Below are 23,875 nucleotides of genomic sequence, written 5' to 3' on the forward strand. Positions count from 1 at the left end.
TCCCATTAGGACACATAAAGTCAGTCGTTTCTGTTCGAATTTACTAAGCATGGCCATAAGCTTAATACTAAAATTTTGGTTCAGAGAGAAATTTTCTGTCCACCAGCCAGGAAAAGGTACTAAAAGGACTATCTTCTTTACTTAAATCAGAGTGCATTGGCAAGTTCTTGTGGTAAGACCTGGGTCACATGAAGCTTATACTGTACATTTGTAAATGTTTACCAAACAGAATAACCAAGGGAAAGTTGTTGTTTGTCTTGTTCCTAGTTTTACTTTACCATCAACAAAAAACAAGAAGAATGCAAAGAACAAGTTCACATGTGTAGCCTGCCACCCGAAGGAAGATTGCATTGCATCTGGTCACATGGACGGCAAAATCCGCCTTTGGTCAGTCAACTCCAGAAAACCTGGGATCACGTGTATATATACTGCTTCACACTCATCCTCAGGGTAGCACTATCTCTGGGCCCAAAGAAAGAGTGTGGCCCATCACTGCTCTGCTGCCACCTTCCCTTTCCTGGCATTGGGCTCCTCCATCACACTGCCATGTAGGATTGCTAACCTTAAGTTTCTGAAGAGAGAGAAGCACTCCATGTCACTGGAATCATTTTATTGAAGAGAACCTTGTTCCTTGCCTTTTAACTAAAACAGGAAACTGAGACAGTGCTGACTATCTAGTGGGTGGTACAGTGAGTGCCCTGATAACTTTACTTATAGAAGTTCATCTGGAGGGTTGGGGATTTAGCTCAGTGGTAGAGTGCTTGCCTAGCAAGCACAAGGCCCTGGGTTCGGTCCTCAGCTCTGGAAAAAAAAAAAAAAAAAAGACAAAATAACAATCAAATAAAGATTGTGCTTTTAAAAAAAAAAAAAAAGAAGTTCATCTGGTTACCAAGAACAAACTATTTTTAAATATTGATGCCAAAACACTTGGGACTGGTTTATTGCATTTAGCATGCCATTGTTTCCCATTTGGTACCTGAAGTTAAGAGTTTGTTTTCTAATCTTAAGGGGATGTCTCCATCAAATAACCTCTCAGGGGGGCTCTTTTCTGTTTGTTTGTTTGTTTGTTTTGTCCAATTCTGATGTGTTAGTTTCTATTTTATCGTACTATATTTTACTTTATTACTGTCTCAGAAGCCTGTTTTTGAATCGGACAGAAAGGGAATAGGTCGGAATGGAGCTGGGAGTGGAGGGAGAAGAAACTATCATCAGGATCTACGACATGAGGGAAAACGTCTTAAAGAGCATTGTGTTTTCTCCGACAGGAGGAACTTTCACAGTGATCAGAAGTACACATACACATGTTTGCATTGGCACCACGACATGGTTATGGATTTGGCGTTCACAGTAACAGGTGAGTGCTTCTTTTCTTTTCTTTTCTTTTCTTTTCTTTTCTTTTCTTTTTTTATATATAGAACATGATTTGAATATTTTCAGCTGTTAATAGTCAACAGACAGAATAATTATTTTTAAGATATATTTCATTGGTATGTCTCCCTTTCTATTTCTGATTTTATTAATTTGGATTCTATCGAGTGCTCTCTGGTTAGTCTGGCTAAGGGTTTTTATCTATCTTGTTAATTTTCTCAAAGAACCAGCTCCTGGTTTTGTTGGGTTTTTTGTTTGTTTGTTTGTTTGTTCATTTATATATATTGTATAGTTCTTTTTGTTTCTAATTGTTTGATTTCAGCATTGAGTTTGATTAGTTCCTGCCATCTACTCTTCTTGGGTGCATTGGTTTCTTTTTGTTCTACAGCGTTCAGGTATGCTGTCAAACTGCTAGTGTAAGCTCTCTCCAGTTTCTTTTTGGAGGCACTCACAGCTATGAGTTTTCCTCTTACCACTGCTTTCATTGTGACCCATAAGTTTTAGTATGCTATGTCTTCATTTTCATTAAATTCTAGAAAACCTTTACTAATACTTTTTTTCTTCCTTGACCAAGTTATCATTGAGTAGAGCATTGTTCAGCTTCCACATATATGTGTGTTGGTTTTGGTTTTGGTTTTTGTTGGTATTTAAGACCAGCCTTAGTCTGTGATAATCTGATAGAGTGCATGGAAATACTTCAGTCTTCTTGTATCTGTTGAGGCCTGTTTTGTGATTATATGGTCAATATTGAAGAAGGTACCATGGGGTGTTGAAAAGAAGGTATATTCTTTTGATTTAGGATGAAATGTTCTACAGATAGCTGTTAAATCCATTTGGTCCATAACTTCTGTTAGTTTCACTGTGCCTCTGCTTAGTTTCTGTTTCCATGATTTGTCCATTGCTGAGAATGGGGTGTTGGAAGTCTCCCACTATTGTGTGGGATACAATGTGTGCTTTGAGCTTTAGTAAAGTTTCTTTTATGAATGTGGATGCCCTTGCATTTGGAGCATAGATATTCAGAATTGAGAGTTCATCTTGGTGGATTTTTCCTTTGACCAGTATGAAATGTCCTTCCTTATCCTTTTTGATAACTTTTGGTTGGTTGAAAGTCGATTTTATTCGATATTAGAATGGCTACACCAGCTTGTTTCTTGGGACCATTTGCTTGGAAAATTGTTTTCCAACCTTTTACTCTGAGGTAGTGTCTATCTTTGTCACTGAGGTGCATTTCCTGTATGCAGCAAAATGCTGGGTCCTGTTTACATTTCCAGTCTATTATTCTGTGTCTTTTTATTAGGGAATTGAGTCCACTGATGTTAAGAGATATTAAGGAACAGTGATTGTTACTTCCTATTATTTTTGTTGTTAGAGGTGGAATTATCTTTGTGTAGATATATTGTTTAGGTTTGTTGAAAGATTATTCTAGGGTGTAGTTTCCCTCCTCTTATTGGCGTTCTCCATCTGTTATCCTTTGTAGGGCTAGATTTATGGAAAGATATTGTGTAAATTTGGTTTTGTCTTGGAATATCTTGTTTTCTCAGTCAATAGTAATTAAAAGTTTTGCTGGGTATAGTAGCCTGGGCTGGCATTTGTGTTTTCTTAGGGTCTGTATGGCATCTTCCCAGGATCTTCTGGCTTTCATAGGCTCTGGTGGGAAGGCTGGTGTAATTTTGATAGGTCTGCCTTTATATGTAACTTGATGTTTTTCCCTTACTGCTTTGAATATTCTTCTTTGTTTTGTCCATTTGGTGTTTTAATTATTATGTGATGGGAGGAATTTTTTTTTCTGGTCACATCTATTTGGAGTTCTGTAGGCTTTTTATATGTTCATGGGCATCTCTTTAGGTTAGGGAAGTTTTCTTCTATAATTTTGTTGAAGATATTTACTGACCCTTTAAGTTGGAAATCTTTGCTCTCTTCTATACCTATTATCCTTAGGTTTGGGCTTCTCATTGTGTCCTGGATTTCTTGGATGGTTTAGGTTAGGAGCTTTTTGCATTTTGCATTTTCTTTGAGTGTTGTGTCATTGTTTCTATGGAATCTTCTGCACCTGAGATTCTCTCTTCTATCTCTTGTATTCTGTTGGTGATGTTTGCATCTGTGACTCCTGATCCTTTTTCTGGGTTATCTAACTCCAGGGTTGTCTCCCTTTGTGATTTCTTTATTGTTTCTATTTCTATTTTTAGATATTGAATGGTACTCATTTTATTTGCCTCTTTGATTTCCTGCAATTCTTTAAGGGATTTTTGTGTTTCCTTTTTAAAGGCTTCTAGCTGTTACCTGTGTTCTCCTGTATTTCTTTAAAGGAGTTATTTATATCCTTCTTAATGTCCTCTATCACCATCATGAGAAGTGATTTTAGATCTGAATATTGCTTTTCCCATGTGGTGGTATATCCAGGAGATTTGGGATCTGATGATGCTAAGTATCTTTGGTTTCTGTTGCTTATGTTCTTTCGCTTGCCTCCCACCATCTGATTATCTACCTGCTCTCACTATATCTGACTGGAGCCTGTCCTTCCTGTGATCCTGATTGTGTTAGAACTCCTCAGAGTTCAGCTGTCTCTGTGATCCTGGGATTCTAGAATCCTGTGATCCTGAGATCCTGGGTGTGTCAGAGCTGCCTCTGGGATCCTGAGATCCTGGTATGACCAAACTCCTAGGATCCTGGGATCCTGTAATCCTGGGCATGTTAAATCGCCTGGGAGTGTTAAGGAAGATAATGCCTTCAAAGGAAGACAGGAAAGTGATTTGTCTTTCTCTCGTTCTTCCTGGACACTTAATTGGACAGATCTTCATTAGCCCTGTGTGTTCTGGATGCTTGTAGGTATACTTGGGGTTAGGTCTTAGAGCCGAGGAAGTAGAAAGTAGATTCAGCCTAATGAAGCTTTGGATTTGTGGAACAGTGCCTGGTGTCTGCAAGAGTGTGACCTAAGATTGAGACAATAGAGAAAGAAGAGGATTTGACTCTACTATGGCTATTTATTTACCTTCTTTACCCTCTCTTCTCTCACCTCCAAAAAAAATACTGTGCTTTTAGGATGCTGGTGTATGTATATTTATCTGTATGTTTCACATAGTATCTTTGTTCTCTCCTAATCTAGTCTACGCTTCCTCTTCATTCTTTTCTATACTGTGGCCTCTGCCCATCTCATGGCAAGGAATGACCATAAGCATTTAATAATATACATTACTAAATCCTATCATCTCTTCCCAGAGCTGCTGACACTGGAGTGTTGTAAATAGTCCTTTGTTATTTGGACTGATCACAGCTAGTTGATATTACTGAGCCCAAGTTTTGGTGTGTGATGGAAATAAGTTACTTTCTGCAGTATTCTAGTTTCATTTCACTTGAATGTACACCAGAGTGAGCTTGCTAAGTGCAGTGTAGACATTGTTTCTATAATGACTGTGTCTAAGAATGCCTGGTCAGAGTCTGACTGGAGTGGGGCACTGCCTCATTTTGGATGTTTATGTGGATTTCTCTAATAGTTACTAATGTGGAGAATTTTTCATACACATGTTGATTATTTTATTTTTGTTTTTCTGGGAAATGTCTATTAAGGTTGCTTTTTGTTCATTCTTTAATTGTATTATTTATTTATCTTTTATTTATTTATTTTAAAATATCATTTAATGTATATAAGTACACTGTAGCTGTCTTCAGACACACCAGAAGAGGGCATCAGATCACATTACAGATGGCTGTGAGCCACTATGTGGCTGCTGGGAATTGAACTCAGGACCTCAGGAAGAACAGTCAGTGCTTTTAACCACTGAGCCATCTCTCCAGCCCTATTTATGCTTTTGAATTAGTTGAGTTCTTTATATTTTGTAAATATTAATCCCTTATCAGATTTGTGATTAACAAATATTTTATGTATAGGTCTTCTTTGCTTGGTTTCCTCTGTTGCACAATAGGGTAGCTATAACTATTGCTATTGAAAATATAAAAGAAGATTTTCATTATTTCATCACAAGAAATAGATAAATACTTAAGGTGGTAGTTGTTCAAGTTATGATTTGAGTGTTACACTATATATGTATGTAAGCATCATATTGTACTCTATGTGTGTGCACAGCTATGTCAATTAAAAGTAAACTAAACCTTAAAGATAATAAATAAAACTAGTTAAAAATGATACGAAGACACTTTTGTAAGTTCCAGAGAAATCACTTAAGTACTAAATATATTTGTCTTTTTATATGTGTGGTTTTGTTTTGTTTTTCTTCAAACTCTGCTGTTTTTTATTTCCTTGGCTGCAAAGGCACCAGTCTGCTGAGTGGCGGGCGGGAGTGTGTGCTTGTGGAGTGGCGAGATGGATCAGAGAAGAACAAAGAGTTTCTTCCTCGATTAGGATCTTCTATTGAGCACATCTCTGTCTCACCTGCAGGAGATTTGTTCTGTACTTCTCACTCTGATAACAGTAAGTCTAAATTTCTCATTGTGAGGAGGTGTTACAGTTAGTCACCAGCTTCTGAATGGGAAATAAAGAGACCTAAAACTAGTTGAAAATAGTAGAAATTTAATGTGTAGCTTTTTCTTTACCTCAGATGCTAACAGATCTATCATTTTCAAAATTATTTTTATGAAAACAAAGCTAAATGTGTATATTTACTGCTGTGCCAGTTATATTTTTAGAGCCTTTTAAAATGGAAGGTGGGTTTTAAGTGGGCCTTCCCACTTTCATAAGTAATGACATTTTCACACAAATGCTGTGAGCTCTTTGGCTGGAAGGAATGCTGCAGCCTGTGATGAAGCCTGGGTGCTTGCTGTTCTCCCCATCCTTCTCTTCCCATTTCTCCTCGCCTAGCTTACGTGTACATTAACAATGTTCATGAGTACAGTCTATAAAGCATAGACTAGGCGGGGCTGCAGAGAGCTCAGAGATTAATAGATGTACTACTCTTGCAAAGAACCCTTCTCAGTTCCTAGCACCTACATCAGGCAGCTCACAACCACCCATAACTCCAGTTTTGGGAACCTAGCAACTACTTGCACTCTCATGCACATACATATTCATACACACAGACAGACATGAACACATAATTTGAAAGAAAATATTAGTGACTTTAACAGAAACTTACATCCCCATTTTCATTGTCCAACTAACTTGTAAACTATAGTTTTGATTTTCTAGTAACACTGATTTAGTTGAACTTACTGGATTGTATTGTGTTGTGGCACATTAAGTAACATAAAGATCTGATCCTTGCTACCTTAATATTCTGACCTATTCATGTTTAATTATTTTCCTCCCTGTTTTAACAGAGATAACAGTTATTCACCGAAATCTTGATGCATCGGCAGTAATTCAAGGCCTAGTTAAAGGTACTATAGACTCCAGTGGATAGGAGACCCTGCATCTGACTCGTGGCTGCTGCTCTTCACCCACTGTCTCTCGCTTCTTTTGCAGATAGGAGTATATCTACTGGTTTGATGGTTGACCCAAGAACCAAAGCTTTAGTTTTGAATGGAAAGCCTGGTCACCTGCAGTTTTATTCTCTCCAGGGTGATAAGCAGTTATACAATGTAAGATTTTAATCCATAAACTAAGCTTTAAAACAAGTGAAAGTTCTTTATAGTGCTACTGAGCTTGTATGGTTTCTTTGGAAGCTCCTAATACTTGAACATTTGTACTTGAACACAGCTGATAATGTCTGAGATTACTTTAATGCAGTTGATGTTAGCCACACATGTGCTCTGAGTCACAATGATAAAGGAATGAGCATGTGTGGATTGACAAGACAAATCTGGGACTGTTGTGTGATAAACTGTCTAACATGCAAACATTAAAGCTTAGTGTAGATTAAACAAGAATACTTCAGTGTTCTTGCAATAAAATGCAATCCCTTTTCTTGTGCCCTGCATTGCTCTTAACTAGTCAAACCCTCCCCATCGCCCCACCCCCACATTTACTAAAAGGGCTCTTACTACACTTAATATGGTTGGGCATCTCTAATCTCAAAATCCAATCTTTTTTATTTGTTTGGGTTTTTGGAGACAGGGTTTCTCTGTGTAGCCCTGACTGTCCTGGAACTCACTCTGTAGACCAGGCTGACCTTGAACTTGGAGATCCGCCTGCCTTTGTGCGCCTTTAATCCCAGCACTCGGGAGGCAGAGGCAGGCGGATTTCTGAGTTCGAGGCCAGCCTGGTCTACAGAGTGAGTTCCCAGGACAGCCAGGGCTATACAGAGAAACCCTGTCTCAAAAAAAAAAAAAAAAAAAGCACACCTCCACCACCTAGCCAAAATCCAAAGTCTCAAATGCTCCCAGATCTAAAAATTGTGAGCATCTCCCTGACACCACAGAAGGAAAATCCCATGTCTGACTTCATGTGAAGACATCATAGCACAGCGCTAAAACTATTAGATAAAATCACCCATGGGCTGGCTATGTGTGTGTACACTTGGATCCTAGACCCAGAATATGTCGTACATTTTTGCAAACATTGTCAATATCAAAAGAAATCTGAGACATTTTGGATCTGTAGCTTTTCATAATGAGGGCTCCTCAATCAATAGTAACCACTTTATTTTCTTACCAAACACAAGGAAACCCATTTTAAGGGATTAAGGGATCAGTCATAAATAGAAAGCTAGTTTTCTTGGACCATTGCTTATCTCTTTGTTTTTATTTTTTGCTCTTTGAAGTAATAGATGATTTAGCCCTGAGGTTTTTTTATAAAGCTTTTCTTAGAGAAAATATGACTGGAAGTAAAAGATACTTGTATTAATAACACTTTGGACCTTTTTAAACCTTGTCAGCTAGATATCATACAGCAAGAGTACATCAATGATGAGGGTCTAACCCAAACTGAACTAACAAAGGCTGCCTTTGGCTGCTCTGGGACTTGGTTGGCAACAGTTGAACAACGCCAAGAAAATGAAAATGAGCTGGAGCTGCAAATGAAACTGTGGAACTATAGCAAGAAAACCCAAGGGTAATCCTATTGTGTGGCCACCTCATTTGAGTTTCTATTTCATAGTTAAAACTATATTTCTGTTGTTGCATTTTGACAAATACAGAAATGGGGCTTGTGGTATCATTCTAATAATAAAGCTTTATTTTAGCTTTCTGTTTTGAGAAAGCATTGATGCAATGTAGGTCATGCCATGTCATCACATAAAAGATGAAACAGGAGAAAGAATTGTAACCCCACAACATAGCACATTTCAAGGCAAATCCAGAATTAGAATCCAAATGTGCCCTGGTTCTTCCACCACTGTTAGGGAGAGTATAGACATGTGTCTCGTGTTCTGGCAAATAGCCCACTGCTTTCTTAAAGAACTGTTTATCGAGTCTTTGTGCCAGGTTTTTGTTTTGTTTTGATTTTGAGGCAGGGACTCTCTGTCTAGCCCTGGCTATTCTGGAACTTGCTATCTAGATCAGGCTGGTTTAAACTCAGATTTGCCTGTCTATGCCTCCCAAATGCTGGGATTCATGGCATGCACCTGGCTTGATAAATTTCTAGAGAACATTGTAACGTAAGGTATTGCAGGATATTTGATCTCACTGTTAATCCCAAGATTGTGTTATTCACTGAAAAAAACTGTTTCTAGTTGTAGTGTGACTCAGCCTTAGCACACACCTTTAAGTCCTTCTGGCCGGAATACAAACAGGCTCTTAGTACACACTTTGAATCCCAAGCAGTGAAGGTAATGTTAGTATGTAGAAGAAAGCATCCATGTTTGCACGTGATAGGATATGCTGACCTCGAAAGAGAAGAGAGAAGGAAGGAGAGGAAAGATGTAGGAGGCAGTTTTACTGGGACAGTTGTACAGAGACAGGCTTGCAGAGAGAACAAGCTAGACACAGGTGAAGACAGACCAGCCAGAGAACGAGAAGCCAAAAGATTAGAACAGATTGCTAAAGTTAGTTTGAGGCCAAGCTGAACAAAACGTCAGAGGCCGAAAAAGAAGCCAGATTGAGTCAGTCATCTTGGAGAGGAGTTTGAACCAGAACAGCTGAGTTGAACCAGCCAGCCAGATGGAGTTCAGAAAGAACTAGGAAGGGTGAGCTTAACCTACCAGTACATGTCAGAGGCTGGTAACATTCTAGGCCTAGGAAGAGGCTAGAAGCTTCTATGACTAGGCCTAGGTTAGCAGACTAAGGCAGTACGACAATTGTATCAGGTGAACAAAACATACATTCTCACTGAGTCTTTGCCCCACAGTTTACAGATGAGAAAAGAGACCCAGAACTAAGTGATTGCTACTGGTCCTCTCTCTTATTACATGCTCTTAACATAGAAACACTGTGCTGTTCTTATACTATAAGGACATAGCAAGCATTGTTGATGAAGGGACAGTTTGAATGGATCATTTTTATTTCATGCTTTCACAATATATAGGGAGCCATTCTTACCACAGCCATTCTTTTTCGCTGTTTTTCTTTTGTCTGTTTTAGAAGAAGCCAGACCTCTAAGTTCTGTGTATTTATCCTACAGAATCTAGTACAGTAGGCCTTCAGCTATGATTTGATTTCTATTTATTTTTCCCAGTGAGCTGGCCACTATATATAATGCTCTGTGTTTGAGTCACACCGGATGATGTTAGAACTGGTCTTGAGACTGTTAGAGTATGGAAATTTGTCCTTTGGGGTAATAATCCATCAGTTGCCCATTTTGAAGATATTGCCTGATATTGCAGAGTGTTAGCATACCATAGCTTTTCTGAGAATTTGTGGTTTTCTTTCAACTAGGTTTGTTCTTAACACAAAGATCGCCATGCCACATGATGACCACATCACAGCTCTCTGTTTCAATAATGCAGAAAGCTATGAAAAACCCATCCTGGTCACAGCTAGCAGAGATGGCCACTTCAAAGTGTGGATATTAACAGATGACTCTGACATATACAGTAAGTTCACTCAGATTGTGTTGAAAAATTACAGTTTTAAGAGTGATATTGTCCGGGTGTGGTGGCGCACGCCTTTAATCCCAGCACTCGGGAGGCAGAGGCAGGCGGATTTCTGAGTTTGAGGTCAGCCTGGTCTACAAAGTGAGTTCCAGGATAGCCAGGACTATACAGAGAAAATACAAACAAACAAACAAACAAAAACAATAAAAAAGAAGTGATATATTTATATTGACATTTATGTCTTTTTTGAGAAGGTGTTTTCTGTTTTGGTTAATTCTATAAACTGTTGCTTAATTTCAGCAACTATTTTTCATGTTAAATTTTTACATATCTTTCCACCAGAATCTGTGCTTTGGGCAAGTAGATGGGCGTTTTGTGTCTGTTTCATGCAGCATAAAGGGTTCCTGCCACTAGGTGTCTCTCTCTTTCTCCTCCACTAGAGGGAGCTCAAGGTCTCCAGGAAGGGGAAAAATACCTGTCAGTAGGTTACACTGTTTACTTAGAACAGTTGTGGGGAATCTGGGATTTTGTTATGTTTTGTTTTCTTTGTTTAACCTTCTGCTTATAACCTGCCTCTTAACATTATTTCATATTTATGCCATTTTTGTTATGGTTTCTTTTTCCACAGAAAAAGCCATTGCTTGGACTTGTGACTTTGTGGGTAGTTACCACAAGTATCAAGCAACCAATTGTTGTTTCTCTGAAGATGGTTCCTTACTGGCAGTTAGTTTTGAGGAAATAGTTACAATATGGGACTCACAAACATGGGAACTAAAATGTACATTTTGCCAACGAGCTGGGAAAATAAGGTAGGTAAATTAGTTTGTATTGCTACCAATGTATGTATGTATTTTTAATTTAAAAAGCCTTTAAGCTTCAGTAATAATGTATGTTTTCCCCAAAGAGGTAATCAATAGTTTTCTGGGGAATAAGGGTAAAACGTTAATCAAAATGTTGAGAAGCTGTAACCCGTGAGTTCATGAGTAGTTTATAAGCATTTCTTACACTAGGATTCACATTGAACTTTTGTACGCAGCTTTCTTCGGGATAGTAAACACTTTCATGAGGGTATTGTGTAAAAACTAAGATATGCTAGCCATGGTTGATCCTGACCTGCCAGTCTTTATGCATTCCCTTAAAAATACAATGTAATACTCAAACTAATACGTTTGGTTCCCAGACCTGAGGACAAAATAATAGGCGACTAATTCCGTCTCATTTTAAATATATAAGGTTTTGTTAAGTGGCATGAAGTTCATAAATTCTTCTTTGTGGCATGGATTGTTACGTGATCGAGTTGGTCATAGCATCACACCTGTTTTCCTAAAGAAGTGCAAATACCTACATAACCCCTTTCTATTGGCTTAGCATCTTTTCCATTGCTGTAAGAACTAGAAACACAAAAAGAATAAAACTATGCCTGCTTATAAGTCTGTATTGAGTAGAACTAAACGCAGTGGTCTAAGCCTGCAGTTCTTTGTCGCTAAGTGTACTAGAGCTGCCTGCTGCTCATCTTTTATGTGATTTTGGCCTAGGCACCTTTGCTTTGGAAGACTGACATGCTCAAAGTATCTCCTCGGCACTACTGACAATGGCATTCTCTGCTGTTGGAATCTGCTCAGTTGTTCAAGTAAGCCCGTGCGGGTGGGATGCTGCAGCTAGACTTTGACCGTTTAGGAAACAAGGACCCTGTTTTCATATCTTTACCCGTACAATATATAATTTTTTACTTGGCCAAAAGTGAATTCAAGGAAGAGCTCTGTTGATTGTATGCAGGATCCCAGACTGTGTAATATTTGAAAATAGTCTGTCACAGTATTCCTGAAAAATGAGGCTTTGAGAGCATTTTACTCATGTGGACAGGGGGAAGGTATGATGTTATTTCCTAATGAATGTGATGGTAGTCTCTGTCACCCACGTCTAGTAAGAACAGAAAAGCATCAGCCATGAGTCTGAATGAGCCTAACTTTAATGCAGTGGGTGGAAGGAATACTGAAGTTCATTTTGCAGTTCTGCGTCCTGATGCACACTTCACTGACCCCTCCACAGGCAATGTCAGTGTGTATCTATTGTTATTGAAATCATAGACCCTTCCATACAAGCAGAGCGCTGAGCTGTCCCAGGGAAGATAAAGAACACTTGATGTAAAGACTTCCTCTTCTCAGCAGTGTGTCGCTCTTCCCACAGTACAGTGGAGTGCAAAGTTGAATGTTAGAGTTATGGAACCCGACCCTTACTCAGACCATGTTGCTGCAGTGGCTCAGTCTTCAGCGGGCTCCGATCGTAAGTACTGAACGCTCTCTGATAGCGTGCAGCTTGTTGCCTAGGTTTTCTTTTTACTCTTTTTAGTATAAGCTGAGACATAGTCGCTTTGAGTCAGGAATTCAAATGCAGCTGTTTGTCTGGGGCCTGCTCATCCTCTCTTACCCAACACCTGTAATATATACACTCACACGTATTGCTAGGACTACTCTAGTATAGCCCTGACTTTCCCACAAGCCTGTTCCCTCTCGGGCTTCAGAATCTCCCCTGCTGGTTAGCTGGACTTCCTCTGCTTCTGAGACAATGTCTGCATCTCTTTCTTGGTACTTCAGACAAAAGATTTGTATAGTATTCTGCTGTCTCTTAAACAGATACCCTGGTCCCTGGAACAGAAACTTTTCGTTTTCAGATTTTAGTCCTCGTTCCTAACCTGTTTGGTGCATACTAGGCACTCAGTGGATACCTGTCCCACAGCAGTCTACGCAGGGCCATTGACTCTGTGGGCTGGGAACCATATTAGTGTGATCTGCCAGCCTGAGGCTAGAATATTCCTCTGCAGGTAAAATGACATCTATCTGTTTTTCCCCTTTAGTGTTTGTATTTAAACCTAGCGAGCCAAGGCCATTGTATATTCAGAAGAATGTCTCCAGAGAGGAAGTCCAGTGGGGAGTGTTTGTCCCACGAGATGTCCCAGAATCATTCACGTCAGAAACGCACCAGTGGCTGAACAGATCTCAGTTTTACTTCCTAACGAAGTCACAGGTAACTGTCTCCCACCAAACGGGTGGCCTGTTTATAGAAATAGTTTTAGAACGTTTGTTTTAGGTAGAACTCTTTCGTTAGAGGTTTATTTCCCAAAAGAAATGGTCCAATAAGTGTCCGTGCATCAGTATTAAGAATGTGATTGCGGTAGCACTGTCCCCCACACCTTAAAGCTTTGTGGTCACAGAAGGGACTCTTTGTGTTGACTTTAATTCAGTTAGCATTTTCCCCTAAGTTTACCATTTGGTTTGCTGTTGAAGAAACTTAACTAGTGTCTTTTATTTTGTTACTGGGTTTTACATTTTTCTCAGAACATGGTCTTGTAACTCCCACAGAACCTTTCAAAGAAATTTAAATCTTTTCTTTGAGCAGATGTATATATCAAAATGGACACTTTAAGACATTGTATAATCTTATTTCATTTGCACCTCCTAATGTATATTTTGTTCCATGAATTGATCTGTCTTTTTAGAGCTTATTAACATTCAGTACAAAGTCTCCAGAAGAGAAACTCACACCAACAAGCAAACAGGTAGGCCTATTTTATTCATTTATGATACATGCTATGTTGTTTTTCTAAAGAAAAATAGCTTTTAGAATCCATCTGTGACAAACGTGTCTCAGTGAGTTCTAAGAAGGAATTGTTAAGTGCGTCCCTGGAACCGCTGCTCTGCTCCTCCCTCACGTTTAGAGAATAAGAAGCATATATAGTCTCGTGTTTTAAAGACTTAGCCAATTGGCCTGCCACGTCTAGTTTGTGGGATGTAATTGGCTAAATAATCAGTTGTAGATGGGGTAGGGTGGTACATGCCAGAGTAAATGTGCTTAGCTTATATTTAAATGAGATCCCAACCCACTCTGTCCACTAAGGATCTTGGATTTTGTTGTCTGAATTATTTTCTGGAACCAGCCAGCCCTCCATCAACACTGAGGGGCAACACTAGATCATCATTATAGAAACATCTTGTAATTGTGGTTAGAGTTTTATTTACTAGCTTGAAATTCATATCTCCAAGAACGTGTTTAGATTATGGATTCTGGATTTAGTTATCTGTTGAATTTATTGAAGTTCTGGAATGCTGAAAGTTTGTATTGCCTTAACATAGAAATGCATTCATAGCCAGGCAGTCCACATACTTTCTTTTTGTGATCAACTTTTTCCCTCATGAAGTTAATTACTGCTGCCTTTTTTTCTATTAGCTGGGTGTTTTGTTGTGTTTTGTTTTACTATTTAATTCTTCTCCAGACTTTATCCAAATTATTGGGGGGGGGGGGGTTTCCAGAAACATATGTATTCTTTCAAGTCATGAAAACTTTTCAGACCCATGGCTGACTTCATTCTGGACTAATTATTCTGTGAATCTGCTAACAGTGCTCATCCTAGAGCCTGTGCTCGGCATTCTGGGATTCTTTTCACCGCTGTGACACTAGGTCCCATAGACTTGCTTTCTTTGCTCACGTACGTACTTTGGTGAAACCTGTTCTATTCAAACATGGCTTATCACCTTGCTGAACTTAGGGCCTTGCAGTTTTGGAAGTATTCTCTGTTCGCTCCTACTTGTTGATTAGTTGGGTATAAATGTAAACTGAAAACCGTTTCTCGGCACTTTGAGGTGCTGGACAAAGATTATGTAGCTTCTGACGTTCTTCATCTTTGACCATTTACCACAGCTTGCATAATGTCTTTTGAAAACTCATTGAATTTACTCACATTTTTTGTTAGTAATCAGCTATATGCCAGGAACTGTTATAGACAACTGGGATATGTTAACAAAGCAGCCTTGTCTGTTAAAAATGGGTTTTTTTAAAGATTTTATTTATTATTCTATGTAAGTACACTGTAGCTGTCTTCACACACTCCAGAAAAGGGAGTCAGATCTCGTTACGGATGGCTGTGAGCCACCATGTGGTTGCTGGGACTTGAGAACTCTGGACCTTCGGAAGAGCAGTCGGGTGCTCTTACCCACTGAGCCATCTCACCAGCCCTAAAAATGTTTTTATAGAAGATACAGATGTTAAACAACAACCAATAAGTCAGTAAAATATGTAGTACATTTTAGAAAATGAAATATAGCAGGGTTGGAGACAGGAAAGGTGAGTGAGGTGTGTCTTGGGACTTTTAATGGGGAGTCAAGGTAGGCATTACTAAGTAGCTCCAGCTTTGCTCTCATGCAGTGTGCAGATCCCAGGAGAGCTTTGAATAGGTAACTGACTCAGAAGGTATTTATTCCATCTCCCACACAGCCAAAATTGCCCTCCCTGGCTTTTAGTTTTGTTTTCTTGTTTGTTTGGGTTTTTTGTTTTTAAAAAGAATTCTGCTTAGTCCCATCCTTGTACTGTATTTCAGTTTTTGCCTATTTTGTGGGCAGTTTTGTCATGTGTATCAACAACACACACAACACCCCTTGCTTTTGTCTTAGAATATTGTTTTCTTGACTCTACTAAGGTTTTATTCTTTAACCTGCTGCATCCTTCCAGGTTGTCGCTGTGTGACCTTGCCCCAGTTCTTTGCCAGTATGAGCATATGGCCTCTGAAAACACGTTCCTGTAATCTTTATAATCCCTAGCAAGGAAGGCATGGTTCTCTCATTAGTGTCTTTGGCTAGCTTTCCCATGTAGAAAGTGGGGCACTGGGCATCAGTTGCTTTGTCTATGGCCTGAGAGTAACATCATGTGATTTCAAGCTTTTCACCAGAGTCATTTTATAGTTCAGTGACCCTTAACCTGTTCAGTCAAAGAATTTCCATCTTTTTATTGAAATAATTTCCTCTTCTCTTACATCCATACAGCTGCTGGCAGAAGAAAGTTTGCCAACGACCCCATTTTCTTTCATATTGGGAAAACACAGGCAACAGCAGGGTGCAAAGTTAACAGAAACTTCAGAGAATGAACTGGTACAACTCCCCTTAACAGAGAACATACCTGCAATTACTGAGGTGAGTGATCAGTACTGCAGATCCTGGGAGACAGAACAGATACAGTGATTCGTCTTATGTCCACACGAGTAAGGAACCTTAGTGGGCTGATGCTCTCCTGTACCTGGGTGAGGAGATGGGACCACACAGTGCAGGAAACTGGAAGTACTATTTACTTTGGTTTGGTTTTTCTTCGGGGAAGCCTGTTGTGTTTGGCTGACCATTTAGAATAAAAGATATTAGGAGGTGAAGCCACAGTGTGCCAGAGGGTGATCTTTCTAACAAACTGACTTTTCTGTGTGCCTATAGCTTCTTCACACCCCAGCCCATGTCCTGCCATCAGCTTCTTTCTTGTGCTCTCTGTTTGTAAACTCGCTGCTGCTGTCTAAAGAGACTAAAAGGTAAGAATTCTAGGTGGTTTGTCTTCTGAGTTGTTTGGGAGTGTCATCTACCATATTTGTATCTTACCTTTGAAATGTAGCTAATGACATAAGATTATTACATGCAACACTTGTGAAGAGCTGAGGAAGAGATGTGTGTACTGCTTAAAGTTGTAGTTCCACATTTTTTTAAGTTCATTTGCTTTTTTTAAGGCCTGTGCTCCATAAGGGCATTTATCACAGTGTTTTCAGTTGAGTTGTTCTGTCTATATATTATTTCAACATGGGTGTCTTTAATTAAAAAGACCTAATTTGGATATATCTAATGGTATTTATGTTCTGTTATTGTCAAAGTGCTGAAGAGGTTCCTGATGATGTAGATATGGAGGGAAACAAAGAAAGTGATGATTCAGATGAAGAGTATGATCTTACTGAAAAAGACAAGGAAACAAATAACAACACGGACTTGGGAGAAGATGCTATACATCAGCTGTCAAAATCTGAAGAGAAGGAGCTGAGAAAGTTCAGAAAAGTAGATTATAGCTGGCTAACTGCTCTGTAGTAGGCCATGGCTGTGCCATGACAAAGAGACATGTTGTACTTAATGTTTACTGTCTGTTAATACTCCAAAAATTTTTATAAAGTTATTTTATTCTTAAGACAAAATATTAAAGCCTTGTGTTTATTTGCTTGTTTATGTGCTTGCTAAGTACCTTAGGCTAACCCTGAACTTGGAATTCTTCTTTCTTGACCCCCAAATCACCAGGATGATAGGCCTGTTACTCAGGTCTGCTCAAACGTGTTTACTTGTGTAGATTTTTTTATTTTCTGTGTATGAATGTTTTCCTTGAATGTATATATATGTACCACTGGCTACGCTGGTGCCTGCCAAAATCTGAAAAGGGCATCAAGCCCCTGGAACTAGTTACCCGTGACTATGAGCCATCGTAAGAGTGCTGGCCAGTCTTTTTAAGAAAGCTCTGTAAAGCTCTGCTTTTGTCAGACCTTATAAGCAGTTATGGAGCATATGCATTTGTCACATATGGATTTCTATTTTGAATTACAAAGAAACTTTGTTTCTGGTAGGTTTTGTTGTGACAGAGCTGACTATAGTTGACAAATATACCCTTATCTTTAATTTGAAGGTATAAAAAGATTTCAAAAGTTTAGAGGCTTTACCAATAATGATGCACAGAATTATTCTCACACCAGACATGATTTCTTTCTGGTTATATTTCCCAGCCTTTGCCACTATAGGACAAGAGTATAAGCAACATTGTGTTAATAGTAGCACAAATGGACTATATTCTAATCAACACTAAATATCAACTGTACTGAGATGTAACTTCTAACTCATGCATATAAAGTGCACAACTTAGTGAGGTCTAGAATACTTACAGATTGTGTACCATCATAGAAACCAACTTTTAAGCAGTTTCATCCCTCTAACCCCCAACAACAAAACAGACCTGCCCACTTCTCCACTTCTTTCAGCCTCCATACCCTGCCTGCTAGGCAACACTAATTTAACCTGATGAATTTGTATCAATGGGGTGTACCATGTTTTAAAGGGTGAGAGACTATTTTTGCTCACTGTGTCCATGGTCAGCTGACTCAGTTTTCAGACTGTGGTGAAGTAGAAGTGTTATATAAGGTTGTGAGCAGCTCAGGAGGATGTGACATCAAGCTTGTGTATAGTGGCAGCCAAGAGAGCAGATGTGAGACAAGATAACGCCCTTCAAAGATACCTCTAGTAACTTCCCTCCAAGTGGCCTCATCTCCATTCAGCTGCTAATGGGTGAAATAGTCCATGGATGAAGTTAGTTTCAATCAACATGATCCTATCACCTAAATTGGGTGCCCAGCTGGAGGCTAAGCCAACATGTAAGCCTGTGGGGGACATGGATTGCATTTTCAAATGACAGCATTCATGATAGGACTCCTAGCAGCCCTTCATTCCTTCTGTGATGTTCTGGGTTTTTTTGCATAGTACCTAGTTGTATAACTATAGTTCATTTGTCTTCACAACTTTTGAAATGACACTGTAATGAACTCAAAAATCAATCACCTGGACCGCTGAACGTTGCTTCATGGCCTGCTGCATTAATCATATGTCCCTTTGGAAGGATGAGTTGTTCTTTTTTTAAAGGCTATTTAAAATTACTTTGCAAGCCAAGCGTGGTGGCGCACGCCTTTAATCCCAGCACTTGGGAGGCAGAGGCAGGCGGATTTCTGAGTTCAAGGCCAGCCTGGTCTACAGAGCAAGTCCCAGGACAGCCAGGGCTACACAAAGAAACGCTGTCTTGTAAAACCAAAAAAAATAAAAAATTACTGTGCATATAGTGGGGTGTAGGAACTTATGAGGGGCAGTACCCACAGAGGCCGCTAGAGGGGATCTGACTCCAGCATTATATAAGGTTGTGAGCAGCCTGACATTATGCTGAGAATTGAACTGAAGTCTTCTACAATAACAGTACACACTCAAACCACTAAGCCACCTCTCCAGCCCTAATTTTTTAACCAAATTTAAATTCACGACAAAACTGAGGAAAAGATTTATGAGGTCTCTCAGAAATCCCCTCCCCTACACATGACTGACTTCCACGTTTTCAATACACCCAGCCAAATGATAACATTTGTTAGAACTGAGGAGCCTGCATTCATAGAATCGTCTGAGTTAAACATAACCATCTAGTTGAGGTGACTTGAGTCTAGTAATATTGTGGTTATTCTTTAAAGCTACCTTATATGAACACGACGTCTAGAAACTTTTTCTTTGTTCTTAAACTTTGTTTCCTGTAGCCAAGAAAATGATGAAATTACCTTGTAATACCAAATTAAATTTCTCAGAGTGGAGGTTTATAAAAGGATGGTTTGTGGTCAACAGAACAGCTGCAGGAATAGCTTCTAATGTTCGATGGTACATGCAACTGCTGATGATTAACAATGATAAGGTGACTTTGAAAACAGCAAATAGTTTTAAATATTCCCACCATCACACAAAGAAAGGATGAAGGCTTAAAAAAATTAAATGTGTACAAGATGATAGATGATAGATATGTCAATTATTCCAGTCTGATCATTATCCATGTAATCTGTATACAAAGGCCAGATGATAGATGATAGATATATTAATTATTCCAGTCTGATCATTACCCATGTAATCTGTATAGAAAGGCCACACAATACCCCACAAATATGAATAATTGATATATTCAAGTTAAAAATGAAAATATATATTTGGTAATGAAGGAGACAGAAAGGGTATAAAAGAAGCAATTAGAAGGGCAGAGTGGATCAGCATGAAGGGAGAGACGGTGGATGCTGGAAGATGCCTCATTGTAAGTCCTGAGATCACTGGCAGGGCCACTGACACTCAGTTTACCAGGCTCTTAGGATGGCATTTCACAATGACTACTTCCTCTTCAGATTTCTCATTCCTCGAAGTCCCTTTGTCAGTTGTAGTGGCTACTTTTCTTGCAGCTTTCAAACAACTGAAAAAGTAAGTAAGATCATTTCAAATGATGGAAGTGAATACATGTACAGTGTCAAATAGGCTTCATTGCAAACATCAAGTCAAATTGGCTCAGTAAGTACCACATTAGATAAGTCTTCTGTCTCTTGAAAGCCATACATATTTAGGTGCAAATAACCTCATGTTTAACCTAGGTCATTAAAAAATATATATTTAAAGAATGTGTATAAAAACAAGACTCATATCATTCTGCTAGGATCACTGAAGTGGCAGGAGATAAGACTTGGTCAGGACTTCAGACCTTCAAGGAGCATCCCTGGAAAATAGCTCTGAGATAAGAAGAACAAGGCAGAAAGAGCCCCAATTAGAATTTGACAGTGTATACAGTGAGGCTAGAATAAAATAAAATAAAATAAAGATAAGCGGCAAGGCACGAGAGACCTAAGCAGTGATCTGATTGCTTGCTTAATTTTGTTTTTCAAAACCCATGAGCAAGCCACTGACTTCTGAATTACAGTTCCTTCCTCTAAACTGCAGAATCAGACAAAATGACTTCTCTCAGTTCTGCTACTGTGTAACCACAAAATTAAATTAGAAATGGAGCCCCATGGTATGGCACCACTCCCATCCCAGCCCCAAAGTGACAAACTGGCCTTTGTCATACTAAAGTTGAGATTCACATATGTAAATTGTGGAAATACAGCTCTTTGGTTAGATAGCTTTAAAGATGACACACCTTTCACTTAGAAACTCCTTGGGAGATCAGAGTGCTGGGTTCACAAAATGCAATAATCAGACATGAAAGTGCAACAGTTCCTCCTATTGTTTTGTGGGGTTTTAATAAACCCTAGCACTGCATGGTCACCTGGCTTAACGGAAGGGTGAAAGAATATGTGCTCCCAAAACAAGCACTTGAAATGCAAATATTGATATTGTGCTCTGGTTCACATAGGAAAATAAACATCTTGTTCCTTCAGAAATGGCTGTCTACCATTTTAAGACATCCTTGTCCACTTGCCCAGCCAGCTCAGTGATTTGATGAGTGGCATTTATACTAGAAGGGACTCCATGCAGGGTCAGGAGATGACTTACTCATCTCCATTCACACAGTTTGTTGTTCTAGCTGGCTTTTTATCACTTTTACCTTTCTTTATTCTCAAATTGTGGTTCTCCAAAGTCACCAGAGAATTGCTGGCCCTAAGTAAAAATTTATGGATGCTCTTGCTATTGAATTGCAGCCTCCTTTGGTACAGAACAAGGCAGCTTTGAGACCCACATTTCTGAGTATGACAGAAGAGCCTGTGGTCTGTGACCTTCAAGATGTGCTTGGTCCAAAGCTATAGCAATTGTACCCTAGAGGGCAAGATTGGAAACAGAAATCCTCATTGACACTATCCTCAGAAGTCATGTGGAAAATGAGAACAAAGACTGGGGACATCCTTCTCAGCAGGATAACACAAGAAGCATGCAAGGAAAGGTGGGGTGAGTCTTTGCTAGCATTTGACAATCATGGGGAAAATGAAGTGCCATAGCTTGTCTTGTATAAACAGATTTTTGTCTCTGTCTAACAGCATTCAAACAAACTATTAAAGAGTTATGTAAAAAAAAAAAAAAAAAAAAAAAAAAAAAAAAAAAAAGTTATGTATCCTGAAATGTGGATAGCACAGTCCATAGTCCATGAATTTTACTTAGGCGGTGTGGTTTGAGTATGGCCCTCTTTAGGAGTTGTGGACTTGTCAGAGTAGGTGTGGTGTTGTTGGAGGAAGTGTGTCACTGGGGGTGGGCTTTGAGGTCTCCAGAAGCTCACGCAAGGCCCCGTGTGTCTCTTCCTGCTGCCTGTCCATATGTAGAATTCTCAGCTACCTCTCTAATCGCATGTCTGATATGCTCATGTATAGTGACAGCAGAGAGAGAGAACTTCATGATGGTAATGAACTAACTATATGAAACTGTAAGCCGGTATCAATACTATTTGCAACTAATGCCTTGCTAATGGTAATTCATTACTGAATACACTAGCACAAACTGCAATGATTCCCCTCTGAGTACCATCTTAGCCTAACCCACCTGGGTTCCAGTGCACATATATGGGAGATATTGTGGTTGTCAGGGAAGTACTCAGGTGGGAGTCAAAAGGGAGACCAACATTGAAACAACTCATTATAGGGCTCATCATAAGTTGCTTAAGGGTCCCTGGTGTACAACAATGATATAACAATAATTAGGACAGTACACAGTATCAATTTAGGATTTATCATGTACTACTTAAAACCCACCTTAGGATATATAGCTATACTTACAATTTAAAATCCAGTCTTGCTGGGGCTGAAAAGATAAATCAGCTGTTAAGAGCACTGGCTGCTCTTTCCTGAGTCCCCAGGTTTGGTTTCTAGCACTTACCTTGTCGGTTATAATAATCTGTAATCCATTTCCAAGGGTTTTGACACCCTCTTCTGACATGCATGGCACTACACATATGTAGTACATGGTCTACATGTGACCAAAAAAAAACCTATAATATATAATTTTGCTTTATCTTGTAGGATAGGACATTGAGGCCCAGAAAGCTTAAGTAAAATATCCAAGGCCCAAACAGAACTTTGTTAGGCCCTAGAAGACACTAACTTTGTTAGGCCCTTATTCACCAGGTCTCCCAAATGAGCAAGCAGGCTTAGTCACCACACCAGTCTCCTAATTCTTGGGATCTTGAAAGAGCAGGTTCCCTAGAGCATTTCCCTTCTCACTAGGTTGGACTGATCAGAGGCTCTTCTGCCTCACCAATCAGGCACATGATGGTTGAACGATGCCTAAACCTGGCCCTCAGGAGGACTTTTGTTTCCTGTCTTATATAGTCAAGCTTTTCAAGTCCCGATTGCTTTGAAGATCCCAATCATAATCTTGATACTACTTTGAAGTGGAAACTTAAGGGTTCTTTGGAAAGTCAGTTATGTTGAATGATGTTTTGCTGGGGCAAACACATGAGTGAGTGTTTTCCTGAAGCAGTCACAGGAGAAAGGATGTTCTGCTAAAGCAAGCACATGAAAGAATATGTGCTAAAGGATTCTTTGCTAACAAAAAGCATGAATCAGTCCACCTTACATTGTGTAGTTGAACTTCATTTGATGGAACTCCATAGAGAGAAATGCACAGGAAAATCTGCTGGTGGTGTGCTGCTGCTTCTTGCGGGCCGATTGGCAGAGTGATGTCAGCTGAGACAGATGCATGTGGTGAGGCAAGACCTGTGGAGGACACAGGATGTTTGGAGGGTATTAATAGGACTTAGTGACCAGGGCTGAACCTGGCTTGCTTATAGAGCTAGCTGTGCAATGCTTATTGGTCTTGCATCTTCTCTAATCTTCACTTCTCTGAGAGAGGCACAGCAAAGAACCAACATCAAAGTGCCAGTTGAAGTCTCCAGTAAGGACCCATTTTGCTTCTAGAAAGCCATCTTGGAGTCCTCCAACCTGAGTACCTGATCCTGGCATATTATGGGTTAGGGGTGGCACTGTCCATACTGGCTGGGCCTCAGCTATTATCAGTCACCAATCACACCAATCCAATAGAGGTAATTCCCCAAGTGAGGTTCTCTCTTCCCATGTGACCCTACCTTGTGTTGAGTTGACAAAAGCCAACCAGAACAAGTAGAACCCAAGTCCCAATAACTATTTATTCTGTTTTGTCATCCTTTCCAGGAACAGGGAATCTACCTCCTAGATACCCAGGACTTTTGCACTTCTTAGTCACAGCCTGTGTTGTGTCTTCCTATACCTGTATCGTGATTATAGGGTTTTTGTGCTTTAAACAAAGCAAATATAGTTATAGTTTATTTCTGGGGTTTTTTTTTTTATTTTT

The 23,875-nt window shown here is 39.4% G+C and overlaps 1 protein-coding gene and 1 long non-coding RNA gene across 3 annotated transcripts in view; one reads left to right on the forward strand and one right to left on the reverse strand.

Moving 5' to 3' along the window:
* Positions 1-17,233, forward strand: part of Wdr75 (WD repeat domain 75) — a 28,486-nt gene extending 11,253 nt beyond the window's left edge. Inside the window, exons 7-21 of one of the 2 annotated variants that reach the window (NM_028599.3) lie at positions 268-387; positions 1,266-1,354; positions 5,636-5,794; positions 6,640-6,699; positions 6,785-6,900; positions 8,136-8,311; positions 10,072-10,229; positions 10,858-11,038; positions 11,765-11,859; positions 12,417-12,512; positions 13,084-13,253; positions 13,726-13,785; positions 16,043-16,189; positions 16,478-16,569; positions 16,903-17,233. In NM_028599.3, coding sequence (NP_082875.1) covers positions 268-387; positions 1,266-1,354; positions 5,636-5,794; positions 6,640-6,699; positions 6,785-6,900; positions 8,136-8,311; positions 10,072-10,229; positions 10,858-11,038; positions 11,765-11,859; positions 12,417-12,512; positions 13,084-13,253; positions 13,726-13,785; positions 16,043-16,189; positions 16,478-16,569; positions 16,903-17,110 — 1,927 coding nt within the window. In that variant the 3' untranslated portion in view covers positions 17,111-17,233. The other variant, XM_006496307.3, reaches the window with a different exon arrangement.
* Positions 17,234-19,745: 2,512 nt separating this feature from the next.
* Gm30900 lies at positions 19,746-23,492 on the reverse strand. The gene is made up of 2 exons (XR_373390.3): positions 23,123-23,492; positions 19,746-20,042 (listed from the first exon to the last, which is right to left on the reverse strand). It is a non-coding gene; the product is annotated as a predicted gene, 30900 (long non-coding RNA).
* Between the last annotated feature and the right edge of the window lie 383 nt (positions 23,493-23,875).

The sequence above is a fragment of the Mus musculus genome, chromosome 1 (genome assembly GCF_000001635.26).
Source record: "Mus musculus strain C57BL/6J chromosome 1, GRCm38.p6 C57BL/6J".
Taxonomy (NCBI): Eukaryota; Metazoa; Chordata; class Mammalia; order Rodentia; family Muridae; genus Mus; species Mus musculus.